This window comes from Dicentrarchus labrax, unplaced genomic scaffold, assembly GCF_905237075.1.
Source record: "Dicentrarchus labrax unplaced genomic scaffold, dlabrax2021, whole genome shotgun sequence".
Classification (NCBI taxonomy): Eukaryota; Metazoa; Chordata; class Actinopteri; family Moronidae; genus Dicentrarchus; species Dicentrarchus labrax.
Genome location: NW_026136716.1, coordinates 12,474,268 through 12,489,367, shown reverse-complemented (window position 1 = coordinate 12,489,367; position 15,100 = coordinate 12,474,268). Strand labels below are relative to the sequence as shown.

Sequence of the window (15,100 nt, the reverse complement as noted above, 5' to 3'; positions counted from 1 at the left end):
CACCCTCCCCCGGGCTCTCGAGTGGCTTTCTTTTGAATGGTCCTTTGGCTGCTGCACTCGCAACACCTTGTACTGCGCCAGTGTGCTGACTGACTTTTCTCTCTCCATGGCATGGGCATGCTTTACGCGTTGCACATACCCTCTCTCATTGGCTGGCTCCATTCGCTGCTTGCTCTCCCTGTTCCTTTCTCCATAAGTCCACAGTGTGGGCGATAAAGGCGGCCGTGACTGCAGGTCAGTTTTTGTTTGTGTACATTGTCGCAGCTGCACAGAAGCAGGGAAACAGCAAGGAACTGAAACACGCATAAAATAAACCTGACACCAATAACTTGATGTTGACCTGTCAGCGCTGTTATCTGTGCACCGAGTACCTTAGCTTAACAAGTTCCACATCAGGATGCTTCGACAAACAAAAAGATTTTGTTCATCTTCTTAGTGCATTCTCCTGACCAGCTTATCCGTCCTCATATGCCCCAGTTTATCAACTTTATGACCTAATTCCCAATTTACCATCAGCAGTTACAGGCTGTGCAAGGGGTGAGCAGGGTTAACCTTAGGACAATGAGTTGTTTAGTCAGCACCTTTGATCCAATTTTCTTTTAGCCCTTAGCCTAAGCTGAAGCACTTTTATTGAAGCAGAGACCCATAAAACCTGTATTGCTGCACTGCTGCAAATAGGTAACATCATTATCCATAATTCACTTTTTTTTTTTTTATCTAAAGCAAATCGGCTAAAGTGTCCTGTAGATAAGGTTACACATTAACTGATACAGTTACAGTAAGAAGATCCTGTTATTGAGATTATGTTGTTTGACTGTGCCACATTATGTGTTGCTTGCCATGCTGTGATCTTCTTCCTCATTGCAAGTCGAATGCAGTCATCTTTGCTTTCCATGTCACTTTACTAGACCATCTTCCATTTGAACTAACCACAGTGTTCCAGTCTGTTAACACCACAGTGCATCGGCAGTGCATTGTCGCTCTTTAGTAGGATATACATTGTTATATACTATCAGAAAATCCACATACATAAAGCAAGAGGCTTGTGCATGGACCCCCCTTAAGTGCTGTGCTCATCACATCCATGTCATCTTTTTTTGTCCTCTCAGCAGTGACATCAAATGTAAGGTTTTTAAATACATTAACAAAGTAAAACCATTTATTATTACCTCGTTAGGCTGGATTCATACTAATATTAGATTTGTAAACACATGCTTCTAGATTTTAACATATTTTTTCGTATCTAGGAGGAATGTAAGAATAAACAGAGCTCCACATTCTGTGATTGAACTATAACGTTGCCTCACATTGCGTCACCTCCCCCGAGTTCATTGATCACACTAACTAACAAGCCACATGCGCTCACGATGCAGATTTAGTATGAGGATTTGTCACTTGATTGTTAGGACTAGTTATTGTATCTGCCACACGGGTGACAGCGCTCCAACAGCCTCTCGCTAGTAATAGTGTTTATCTGTAGTTTAAAACCTGCCTACACGAACGAGTCCGGTTCTCGCTGCCAGTTGTGAGGGCCGTCATTCGAGGGGCTCTGAACCAAAGCTCGCTCACACCCCAATCTGTTGTTTAGACAGACCCAAAACCACCTCACACCATCAAGTAGAGTACTCCCAGGAGCAGTGTAATTACTGTGTGTGTAGGACTGTAGTACTTGTTTGAAAACTGTAGAGAACCTGTGTTCAGATCTCACATCAAGTGTCAGCCCAGAACTGATAGTCTGAATCAGCTGTGTTTACAATACTGCATTTTCTTATTGCGTAGATATTTAAAAAAAGTTGATTTACTTGTTCAGAAATAGTTGACGTTTACTACTAAATGCTTTCCCAGTAGTTTTGAAGTACATCATAGAATCTTGCTTTTTTTAACCAAAGGTTAATGTAGATGCTTTTTTTTGCTTTTGTACTAATTCAAAAAAAAGTAGCAATGTTTCTTAAGTAAACAAAACAATTTTTTGTTTATGTGCATGCCTATTGTTTTGTATGTGGTATACTTGCATTCAGATTATTTTTGTTTTTGTTTTTTTCCTTCTCACCTATCCACAATGCAATGCTGTCCCCCATGACGCACCTCTGCTTGCTGTTACCTGTATGTTAATACGCTTGAATCCCATTGGCCCACTGCCATCATGTGCTCGCTGCCTGCTAATTAAAGACTCAGTCGACTGCCAAAGCAATGAAGCGACCCCTCGAGGCAACTGTAGACCTGGTACTTTGACCTTTCACCTTTTGCTTTGCATGTAGCTTCTTTAATTGTACTGTAGCCACTCACAAAATTTAAGTTGGCTCTTTTGTTTTTGTGAAACCCTGTAAGACACTTTAAAGTTTAAATATTTATCATTTATGATCACCAGTGGCAATTCTAGATTGTACTGTACATTTATGAAATGAACAACTACAATGTAATGTTAAAATAATTCCAGCTATCACACTATTTTCTTTAATGTGTTGTTGATTGCCTTGCTATGGTGTAGTTTCTCATTGTCCTTGTGATAGTTACAGCAAGTTTCCATGTTTGCCTTGTTGTGCTGTGCATAGACAAATAACAGATTTACAAATATCAGTGCTGACTTGTGTGAGTATACAGTTCAAATCTACTGTGTTTTGTTTGCACGTGTGTGTGTGTGTGTGTGTGTGTTCTCGGTGGATAGGCGTTCCCCCACGGCGTCCTCCAGCCCCTACCAAAGAGACAAGCACTTGAGAAGAGCAACGGAGCAAGCTCCCTGTTCAACCCCAGTGTTTTGCACTACCAGCAGGCGCTGGCCAACGCACAGCTCCAGCAGCCCACTTTCTTTCCCACAGGTAAGAGCTCCCGATCGATAACACACGGCACAAAGATGCAAATAGAAGCGCTCATAGGTATGCGGAGCATGCAAGCACACAGACACACTCACTGAATGTGCTCAGCTAACCTCCTATCCATCACAAATGTAGCTTTTGCTCATGCTAAAGTGAGAGCGCCCCTCATGATCACCTACGTACCTTTCAGTTCCTTTTGAAAGGGATTCATTTGAGTGACGCACATAAGGAGCCCCGCTGTGAAGGCGTCTGCTAATGTTACGACTATCCACCGTACCACGCCTGAACTTTGATCTGGTGCCTGCTAATATAAACACGTAAATGCTGCCAGGTGGAAGGCCAGTGCAGGCTTTGATCAGAGCAATAAAAGATATGATATATTACCACTTGAATATGATACACCTGTCTCTGTAAGGCCACAAGCCCAGTTGTTCGCAACACAAAGGCTCTGTAACTAGGCTCCAACTTGAGGGAAACCAGAAAAACTATAAGCCCTTTAAAGGAAATAATGACTTACAGTTTAGAGCAAACGCAGACTTTTCAGTGTGTATTAAATCTGCCTTGACAGACATCGATATTGAAAAAAAATATTAAAAAAGCAATTTTGTTCCAATTTTCCCAAATTAATTCAAGTCCGCTCCCTTATTCCTCTTCAGTTTTCCCCCCCAAAACAAAACGCTCTCTCTGTCTACTCCTCTCACAGACACTAACAGTCGCTTAAGCCCCCTCGGGCCAGCCGCTAAATGAGTTAACTGCAGCTAATACGGTGGCCTGTAGCCACACTGAGTCATGAGGATGAGACTCCCATCCCTCACTCTTCTCTCTACCTGCTCTTTTTGTGTCCCTGCGGTGTGAGATGCCTGACAGCCTCTCATCCCTCCCTCCCTCCCTCCCTCTGTATCTGTGTGTGGGAAGTAGCCCAGGGTTAAAGTCATCTTTGCAAATCTTTTTTTTATACAAATCTGTTTAAGTTTCAGATGAGTGGGGTTTCTCCACTTATATGAATTGTTCAGATCTGGATGGAAAGCCTGTGCACATCACTGTACTGACACTGCATGGTGGTTGGCTCTATCACCTCCTTAGCTTTAGCCTCTCTGTCATTAAGTCCTCTCTGTCTTTTCTAGAAATTACTCATTTAGTTTTCATTTGATCCTTTTTCCTCAGCATATATTATAAATGTACGACAGTAGTTGCAGTTGCAGATTTGTGGCCGCAGAAGAAGTAGACAGGTGGAATATATAAATAATCTTTAGACTCAATCCAGTGTGAAGAGTTTAGCTGCTTGTGGATCAGTGGATAATGGGCAAGATCTAAGTCAATTTTATTTCACAAATATTTCCAAGTGGCCTCTACAAATACAAAAATAACACACTCTGTCCTTAGACCTGAGATAAGGATAACAATTTTTAGTAAATAAAGTACTCATCATGCAAACAGTAACCAATAAACTCAAGGAGCCGGCTTTGCAACATGCTAAACTTGGCCACAGTTTAGTATCCCGCAGTATACCTTAGTTTGCTCTGTGTTAGATGTAGCTGCATATAGAGAGTATTTTCTCACTAATGCTGTAACTGAATAAGGGAATTCCTCCGCTTGCTACTGTTAACTGCATTCATAGCTGCCTGACAGCACCACTGTTAACGGTAGCACCCGAGCTGAGTGAAGTCTTCTAGCTTCTTTTTTTTTTGTCTTGTCTAACCTTGTTGTTCTCCTCCCTCAATTAACCCATTTATTTCCTCCTCTCTCTCTCTCTCTCTCTCTCTCTCTCTCTATCTCCCTCTCTGTCTCCCTCCCTCTCCCTCTCTGTCTTTCTCTGCATGTACACAACAGGGTCAGTCTTGTGCATGACTCCTGCTAGCAGTCTTGGTAGGTCCTGACCTTCCCTTTGCTCTCTCACACACATACACACACACACACACACACACACACACTGTTTGATATGTAAGAGAGGGGGAGGGTTGAAGTGGGATGAGTGGGCAATATCCGCAGCCCTTGCAGGTGAGACAAAAGGTCATCCCTCCGCCGCATCACCTCCTGCAGCGGTGATGAAGCTTCTTTTTAAAAAATGTGTTGGATTGATTTTCATCAAACTGTTTCTGTAGGCTGTGTGATATGATAGGAAAAAATCTCCATTTTGTATCACCTGAAAGAGTTGTAACTTTCAGTTCTTGTTTTCCCTACTGACTTTCTCGCTAATGACTGTTTATAATTGAAATGGTAGTGTGGATTAAATACTGCAGACTGATCTGTTTCTTTAGCTGTAGGATAGCGTACTGTCTGTTTGCTGTGCTGTGTTGATCAGGAAATTTAAATCAGTTTCCCAGAGAAATTACCTCAGCCGCATTATAGCTGGAGCATTTGTCTCCGCTAGAAGGGGATGGGAATTAGAAAAAGTCCCAGTCGGCTAACCAGCAGGCCCTACAATGGAAAAATGATTACTGGGAATAATGATTTTTAGCATATAACAGTAGCCGGCTGGATTTTTTATTTTTTTTTGCATCTTCCTGCTGTTGTCAGCCCACATGGATTGAAAAATAATATTCCCATCCCTGATGCCAAAAATGGGATTAATTCACTCTAATTGGTGTCTTGTGCCGCTCAACTTCTCTGGGAAAAACAGCAAACTGATTTTCCGTATAAATTTCCTTATTTGTGATTGTAATCAGCTTCTCTCCTCTTGTTTTTTTTTGTTATTTTTTCTCCCATGCTCTCTTTTTCTTTCTTTCTTTCTGTCCTCCTTGCTTTGCATTGTGAATGGTTGCATGCCATCTGCCGGTGTAACCCTAACGATGGCTTGCTGGCTCTCTGTAACATCCGCCACCACCACCACCACCATCACCTCCACCACCACCACCACCATCAACAACAACAACAACAACAACAACAACAACAACAAAACGATACCGTCGACACACACGCACACACATCACAACGGTTACCATAATGCTCCACCTACCTGTCCATTGCTACCACCTCCTCCCCCCCCATTCCTCCTCCCTCCTCCCTCCTCCCCCTTCCCCTCCCCCCACCTGCCCTTTCCCACCCTCCAAACAAAGTCCCAATGATGTACAGTGCTACGCCTGCTACTGTCTCTGCAGCAACAACTCCTGCCACAAGTGTCCCCTACGCAGCAACAGCACCAGCCAATCAGGTTTGCTCCTTTTAAAGCTTTCTTTCATCAGTCCCTGGAGCTCTGAATAAGTACTGCCTTCTAATAATGTGCTGCTATAACCTGCAGCTGAGCCTTAGCCCACGCCCAGCCCCCTGTCCATCCATCCATCCGCCTGCACCGGGCCAAACTCACGCTGGCACCAAAGCCCGTGAGTGGGTATTTTCCAGAGAATTTGAAGCTGAGGGGGCTACCTCAGCAAGTGCACCGTATTGTATTTCTTGTAAAAACGCCGTGCACAGCTCCATTAGGCACTCCCAACCAGCACTTCTTCAGAGCTCCCACATTTGCAAAGTAGTAGTTGTGTTGTGTTGCACTTCTTCCTGGTTTTGTTTTGCATGTTCTGTTTTAAGTTTTATTTTCCACTTTTCTCGTTGTTGTCAAATAAGCCTCTCCATCTGCAATAGGGGCCATCATTTGTACTGCTTGTGTGCTATGCAAACACACACACACACACACACACACAATTCAAGCAAATACATACAGACAGTTTCTGCAGCACTCACAGCTGCGATGTTGTTTTTTTTCCCCCTTTTCTCCTGTTTCTACTCGTCCCCAGTTTCACCTTTTTACCTTTCCCTGGTCGTCGGATGAAAAGGGAGGATATATCATGTGAGGAAACAGTTACGTGCCGCGCTTGTCAGGGTGAGACAGACACAGGAAAAATGATCACAGAAGCTGTCTAAAAATGGCTTCTGATCGGCGGCTCTCCTGTTGCTGCGTGTCAGCAGGAGCCAGGGAAGCAGGGCCAGGTTTGAATACCAGAGTGACGCATGTGTGCCCCATTTTAAACCTGGAAATTTCAGCACAATGCTGGCACTCTGGCCTCACACAGCTGGCAATCATTTACTGGTAGTTCAGTATAGAGGTGCCTTGAGGACACACAGATGAGAAGTGTTCTACAGGTACAAAAGTATTATGGAAATACAGTCTCCTTGCATGTGTGTTTAGTTCTTATTGAATTAAAGCGTCTAACAATATTTTTAAAAACAGTTGCTATATCCCATCTGGAGGGAATAAAATGAGAATGGAAGCTCAGGGTGTAAAAAATAAAAATCACAGGTTCATTTTAAAATAAAATAAAAAAGAAATTTAATTTCTCTGATATTCCCCTTCTATCATTAACCAAAGATCCGGCCCCCGGTACCTTGTGCTTTATTGCCCCTCATAGGCCAGCAGTGTGTGTACTTCCTGTGAGTCACCGTCTCTTTCCTGTAATTGGCATGCAGCAGCAGTAGCAGCAGGAAGCAGAGCTGCTCTTTAAAGATGCATGTGGGACAAGGAGCCGGAGAAACACTGACGTCAGCCCTCGCTGTCTGTCTCCTTCTGTCCCCCCTCTCTGTTTCTCTCCCACCCACCCCAACACCCTCCCCGCTCTGCATAAAGATCCTTCCAGCTAGGACACAGTTAACACTCACTGTATCATCACCAGCTGTACTGCATACAGTACACGCCTCGTTTACTACAGTCATCCCCACCGTATGATTACACCCAGATTCTTTTCCCTTTCTTTTTCTTTCTTTAAGAGCACACGCTGCAGACGTCATTGTTTCAGCTGAAAAACAACCTCTCAGTCCCAAACTGTGAGCAGCAAATCCTGAGTTAGTCCCAATGCTAGCTGATTAGCTTCAGCCAGTAGCATTCCCCCAATTGTTACGTGCCTTCTTACACGTATACCCTGGCCCGAGACAGTTCAGCCAGAACGCAGTGAGGAGAATTAAATGATACTGTATCTCGTGCTTGAAGATATAAACATAGCAAGACAAATGTGTTGATGAGCTCAGATGTAAATAAAATGAGATAAATAGTGAGTGATAAACACGCACTTAGGGACAGGGTGTTGCAGAGAGGTTCAGAGTCTGGTCAACTCATGACCCTCCAAACTGTCACTGTGACATGACACGCAGTAACCAATCACATCATTCCATGTTCCAGCTCATCTAAACCATGTGCTAACAGTGCTGGGCTCTCTGGTAACGTCACTGCTCTCGCTGGAGACTGTGAAGTAGGAGCGCCCTCGACTGTCTGAACATGGCATTACACCACATACTTTACTGAACTGATAGGACGATGTTAAAATTAAATAGAATTAGAGATTGTTATATCGAGAACCTCTTCTGCTAGAGGACCAGGGTTCTAGCTCTCAGCTCCCTGTGGAGGGAACCTGTCATTATTCTTATCACATTTATTCAAATGAACAGACTAGGTCACTAAGATCCGGTGCAATTAGAATAATAATCTGATGTTAATCTTTAAAACAGTTCAGACCTCCACCATGATTCTGTAACACACATTTAATGACCCAACCACTGTGTCTTCTTCCTGCCTCGTTCTGGCCTGAAACATGCTGCTAGTATTACTGCGCCAAATCTAAAACAAACAGGACCTGCAAACAGTTCTCTGTGTTTGTTTTTTACCCCCCCTGTGGTACCAGATGGGCGGGGTGTACCATCCTATCTGGCTGATCCCACCCATCTGGCACCCAGGAACATTTTCCTATTTCCATACTGCTCCATCGGGCGGGCTTTCCTCTCAGCCCGTGCACATCACACGCTCTTGCACATGCAGTGACCTTCTGTGATGTGTGATGTGACCAGTGGCTTCTGTCCTTTGCTGGCTGTCTATTGTCTATTAACAAGCACCATGCAGCTTTGTTCTGTGTCGGCTTGCTGCCAGTGGCAACCACATGATGGCAGCCAGCAGCTCTTCTACCTGTCTCCCCCCCCAATAGACAATCTCTCTCTCTTTCTCTTCGTCTTTTTCTCTCGCTCTTTGTCATGTTTTGGATTAGTCTTTATCTCCTCAAGAGAGAATACACACAGAGGTAACCAGGCCTGGGTCAAATGCTATGTGCAAATAATTAGGAGCTCTTATCTGCACGAAACACCAAGACAGGTGGCGTGAACACAACACAACAACGGGCAGAAAAGTCCTGTTCATGGACAAATATATCTGTCATTGTCTCAACAGTCTGGGAGACCGTTGTTGCGCTACACAGCTGATGCCTAAATGTCTCAGAATGCTTCAACAAAGTACAATTGTGTTGTCCAACAACGCCTTAAGGCAAAAGTGTTTGTTTCGAATGGCACAGTACCACTCGACTCACTTGGAACCGTCTTTTTTTGGTTGTCCATCAGCAATAGTTGTAGTCAAAACACCGCAGACTGATTGTTCAGGGAGAATCGTCAAAGACAAGTAGCCGGCACCCAAAACAAGTCGAGTAGAGTCAAGCCGAGCCATACCGTGCAGTGGAAATAAGATTATAGCCTCCTGCCGGCTGCATCCCACTGCCAACCTGATCTCTCTCCAAGAACTCTGTCTTTTGCATGTCTTCAGAGTCTCGACGCAATGTACAAAAGAGGATAACTTTCAGACAGTTTCCAACCAAAGGCACTTGGCTGTAAACACAACTAGTGACTGAAATAGTAACGTAAAGAATGTAATCAAAGAGATGTTATTTAGTCTGGTTGAATTAGGCTCTGGTTTGTTTTTCTTCCTTGGTACAAACACAGCCATCGTACTCGGGTGCGGACCAAAACAACTGCACCGAGATCTTTTAGAGGAAGTGTTCTCGGTCCGGTTACAAAAGAATTCTGGAGTGGTTTGTTTGTAGTGGAAGATGATTGGACTACTACAGGCCGTTCTCTACAACTTTGGGTGTGGACAAGTGGACAGTGGACATTAGAGATGCATTTTGGTCCGCTTTTATTTTTTCCAAATTAAACGGCACAACACAAGACGTTTTCCGGCTCATCTGCCGATTCGTACCGGAGCAGAACTTCAAATTCACTCCTCCACACCTGACCACTCGCTACATAAAGATTGTCGGATTTTCTGTTTCTGGAAGTTACATTAAATTGGTGGACATATTGCGATGTCCTTAAGGTGGTTTGAGGCGTTGTTAGATGATCTGACAAGCACTTTGTCTGAAGCACACTGAGGCCTTAAATAGGCAGAGAAAAAGGCAAATACTGTTTGACCCAGATCTCTAGGAGACACCAAACACAATAAAAGCATCAGTGTTATCTACTCGTGTTGTTACCAATATTATTATATGTTTAAATAAATCAAAATCAGTTGTCACACACTCGTGTACTGAGCCCTGGCAATGCAGATTCAGTACTTTACATTATTCATGTGAGTAAATAAAATTTCTCTCCTACAGGTAAACTAAACTTTCTCTCTCCTTGTGTTCTCTCCCTCCCTTTCTTGTGTGTGCCTCTCTGTCTCTCTACTTGCAGATCATCCTGAAGTAAGCGTCAGGAAGGGAATTGAGTGTCACGAAGCTGCACTAGGAAACCCAAAACAGCCCCTGTGTAAATACTACCTTACCTCTCCCATAGAGGTCCAGCAACCTGCATGCTAAGAGTGTAACACTTCAATTTAACCATAAGAACTGCAGTGCCGGTGTAACACACACACAAAAAAAAGATATATCCTGTATGTATTGCTAGAAAAAAAACTATTAACATGAAAAAGTCAAAAATATTCTTATGTATAGTACTACATACATAGCAGACACACTATAGAGGTCATTTTAACACCTGTTCTCCCAAAGTACCGTGGATCCCCTCTCTTTCATATTTATTCTAAAAACCGCTGCACAACGTTCATCCCTTTGGTTCGGAAAAAAAAGAGACGCTCGATTTGCACTACGTGAAAACTACAGTGCTTAACGTTGAAGTGGAAAACAGGAAGAGTCACAGAAAAAACCCGTGCACAACCACACCAACGCACTCGTCGCTTTCAAGAAGGTTTTCGTCTTCGCGGTTTTTTTTTCTCTCTATACAAAAGTTGAATGTCCTCGGGGCCCCTGCAAGGGTACAGCCGTGACCCTCATCTGCCCCAGATGCTGTTAAGATGCCATGATGAAGCTTATCCTCCCTCCCCCACCAACTTTTCATCCCCGGGAAACATCTTGCCAAAGTCGCAGTTTGGAGGAAGTCAGCGGAATCCAGAAAACAGAGCCACATTTTTTTTTTTTTAACACCCCGATAAATTATTTTCGTTTTTCTCTCCTGCCATTGCGAAAGCTCCTCGGAACGCACCCTTTATTTGTTTCGGTGCTGGGTTCAGTTCTTTGTTCGGGAGGAGCGGCAGCGCGGGGGGAGAGAGATTGTGCACGGATTTTTGCATGTAGTCGGGACTGGGGGAGACAGTGCCCAGTGTTGACAGAAGATAGTCGTGGCCATTACCGAAAAGCCTAAAGGCTCGGGTCTGTGCCAAGGGCTTTACAGAGCTTGAGGGTTCGTTCCAGACATACCAAGCCTTGTGTGTGTGTGTGTGTGTGTGTGTGTGTGTGTGTGTGTGTGTGCGTGCATGTGTGTTCGTACCTGGAGACTGATGGTCTGCCGGCAGACTGGGACTTGAAGCGAGGTCTAGCAGGTGATGATAACACCAGGCCTGGTAGGAGAGGTTTTTCAGGCGGTGGGTGAGGGACTTAAGTGCTAAGACTAAACAAAAAAAAACAAAAAAAAACAACAACAACAAAAAATAAAAAAAAACAGTGCATTTGACGATGCCCGTCAAGCAAAAGATGACTTGAACTTCGACTGGAGGGCTATCTGTGACCGTCGGTTGTCCTGTCCAACCCTACTATCACCGATAATCCTGTTCCATTTTAGAAAAAACTGTAGAAGTGCCTAAAAAATGCTCATCAACAACACACGCATCCAAGAGTGTATCACTAAAAAGTCACAGACACAAAAAACACTGGCTGTCGGAAGCTACACGGACCTTTTCGGGAAAGACATCACATTTTTTTGCGAACCGTTACTGGAAGCAGTTTTTCTAGCGACGGTTCGTTAACATCACAAGTGACTTTATCGAAAAACAAAAAGAAGTTAAAGAAACGACAAATCAAAAATAGCTTTGTAGAATGTGTGGTGACTTTCATGGTGTACCATCGTTTCTTACCATGGTTTGAGTAGTTTACATGAGGAACGTGAGTGAGGAAAAAAAATGTATTGTAAACTGTGTAATGTATGTAAAGTGTCTCTTATTTTGAGAGTTTATATTCACGGTTCTAGAAATGTATTCAAAGTTATTTAAAATTTGTGTTGTGTCTATTATCAAGGTATGTTTGAACCGCCCCCCAAAAAAACCCACCCACCCTTCACACCATCTCCACCTCCACCCAGAACAATCATTTGTCCTTCAGCCAAGGTCATAAATCTCTTTAGTTTTTGGGGTTTTTTTTGCATTTTATCTAGGTTTAACCCACGATACTAAATCTTATTTTCCATTATTCCAAACGTTCTGATGTAAATTCATGGTGCTTGATTAACATTGACAATCCACAATCATACCTTGGAACGAGAGTGCTCCACTCTGGGTTTCACACTTTGGTTTCATTCACTCTGATTGTCTTCACATGCATTATGATTTGTATGTAATATTTGTGGAAGGTGGTAAAAGTTCTATTTTGTTGTAATTTATCTTATGTTACTCTTGGTCAAATTTTAGTCAAAAACAATGTTGTTAACTATTCTATTTTGAAATGAATGTAATTTATTGAGCTGTGCTACATTCTGCACGGTTGGTCATTTCAAGGTCTAACCTGTCAGGTCAGCGAATGAGAAGTCGCACACGTCTGAGGGGTGGGGCTTAAAAGTCAACCCACCAATAGAAAGCTACTGGATCTTTCTTGCCTTCTCATTGATTAAAAAGATCACGGTGTTGCAGTAATGAGCATAGTTATAGAGTTGCTTGTGTTGTTGGAAAAAAAAATGTTTATTGTATAGATGACATTTTACCAAAAAAAGAGAAGAAAAATTCAAAAAAGATGTACTTTTCACTCTAGTATAATAGTATTTCATAACAATATTAAGTTGTTGCTGTGGCAACCAAATGTTGCAATTACTAAAGTTCGGTATTTTTGTAAATGACATTGTTAAGTTGATTTTTTGTTTCTTTTTGCTAGAACACTGTACACAAGGTAGATTGTAAAGAAGATATGAACATTTCTTATTCTTCACTGAGATTATGACAATGACCTAATATTTTCATTAGCAAATAACAGCCTCTATAGTGCTGTGACTGTAACACTTAAATAGATTTAAAGTCATCAATGTTACATAGATTATATATAAATATATATATATAAGAACTAAATAATCTATAAATTAATAAGTTCAGATGTACAACTCTTCCCCCGACAAAGGACCTTTAGGTTCCACACCGAGACATTTTATTCGAGGCGTATGTATCACTAGAGTTAAGGATTGCACTTTTCATATTGTTCAAAGATGTGATCTGTTTTTCATTTCCTTTAAGGGTTTCGAGGTTTTCTGCCCCCTGCTACTCCAGTAAATCTGTTTATCAATCAAAAGCAGATATTACCAGTAAATAACTTTAATTCAACATGTTGCATGAGACACAATATTTTTCCTTTCTTACTAAATGATAACGTACTGAATGTTTCTAGTGAAAAGAAAAAAGTCTGTACACACAAAATGTCCTCATTTGGTGACCCACAATGCCCTTGTGTATGGAATCCTCTCGAGGTGTAACGTCTTTTTTTGAAAATGTGTTCGCAATGATTGATGGTAAAAAGAAAAATGTAAGCACTTTCTGAGCAGTTGGTCAACTGAGCAGACTCAGCTTATCCAAACACTTTGCCTTATCTTGAGTCCATCGTGCTTAAGGTTTTATGTTTTAAGGAGCTCTTAAAGAAATTTATTCAAGAGACCTGAACCGGGTCTCTCTTCTCAAATCCCTTCTCAGTTTCATTTCAAATATGTATCTTTATATCTAAAACCATTTTTTAAAGTTTTAATGTGCGCATCACAAGGCCAAAACGGGCGACTGCGACAGAGTGAGCAGTCATTGATCTTTACCTCTCGTCTCCCAAATCTGTAGTGAGATCTTTCTGTTCCATTGCCTTACAATGGAACTGTTCGGAGCTTGTAATTCACAGCTTTAGCCAGCAGAGTGCACTACACTGGAGACTGCAGGTTAGGACCGGTGACTGCCTGTGCCATCATGGTTGCAGTGCGCCCTACCAACAAAGTAAAGTTAAATTGACAAGAAGACCCTCATCGGATTTATAGTTTTAATGTAATCATTTTTCAATGTATTCTTTTTGCATATATTTTGTGCTATTTTATGTTTCTATAGTCAAATGTTTCTTTGGTTCCAGCAAGATAGTGTAAAATCTATTGAAAGAAAGAAATAAAGAAAATGAAATGAATTGTTTTTTGCTCTTATTTGTGTCATGTAAATGTCCCGTTTGTGTCCCAGACTCATTTCAGTGACCCCCAACGACACATTAGCTTTTTAACTTGTTGCAGGAATGTAACTGTGTAAGGCTAAACGTCCTTTGACTGAACTATCTCTGACCCCTAGTCTTTCTTCAGGGCCCCCTCAAAGACCTCTGTTGGTCTCTGAAGTCCACTTTGGGAACCTCTGCCATAGAAGTAAATAAACAGCAGATCACAGGTTAATTAGAACAACCAGCTCTCCAAATACACAAAAACTATACTGTTTTTATTAAAGTCGGTCTCTAGAATGACATTTATTGCCACAGATGATAAACATAATGATAAGGCCTCGGACTGGGAGAAGCTAACTCTTATTTGTTGTTTTGTATGTCATTTCCTGTTACTGCAGTGGAGCATTTTTTGAAAAAATATCTATATGAGGGGTCATTAATACCCCTATTTTAATAGCTGTAGTACAGTTGACATACTACCCAACCCTGATGTGTGAAAAAGTAGGGCCATGTCTCTGTTGACAGCAGGGAGTACTGTACTCACCCATCTCTATTTAGAAACCATATTATAATAGACCTTTTTCACAGCGGCCATTTTGACATGAAATACTAGGGTAAACACAGGTGTAACCAACTTTATATTAAGTAAAGTTAAATTCCATTTAGTGTTGCGGGCATTTCTAGCAAGCCAACATGCAATATAGTCAACCTGTTTACCCTACTATTTCACGTCTAAACAGCTGCTGTGAAAAAGGTCCATTACAAAACAAATGGAAGATCTAGCCTCCCTCAAAGTGTTCTGTTACACATTTTGTAGTAGTTAGCATGGAATAAAAATGCTAGCAGTCATGCTAGCTGATCACATGACCCCTCACCCTGCAGGTGGTAGCGGTAGTAAAATGTCAT

At 42.2% G+C, this 15,100-nt stretch overlaps 1 protein-coding gene across 13 annotated transcripts in view; it reads left to right on the top strand.

The window, feature by feature from the left end:
* The window catches only part of mbnl2 (muscleblind-like splicing regulator 2), a 54,012-nt gene extending 39,839 nt beyond the window's left edge, over nt 1-14,173 (top strand). For 3 of the 13 annotated variants that reach the window (XM_051428254.1, XM_051428252.1, XM_051428253.1), the window contains exons 6-9: nt 2,170-2,223; nt 2,666-2,816; nt 4,644-4,679; nt 10,224-14,173. In XM_051428254.1, coding sequence (XP_051284214.1) covers nt 2,170-2,223; nt 2,666-2,816; nt 4,644-4,679; nt 10,224-10,348 — 366 coding nt within the window. In that variant the 3' untranslated portion in view covers nt 10,349-14,173. Of the gene's footprint in view, nt 1-2,169; nt 2,224-2,665; nt 2,817-4,643; nt 4,680-5,869; nt 5,965-10,223 lie in introns of all 13 variants that reach the window. The other 10 variants (XM_051428260.1, XM_051428255.1, XM_051428263.1 and 7 more) reach the window with 10 other exon arrangements.
* Nucleotides 14,174-15,100: the final 927 nt, after the last annotated feature.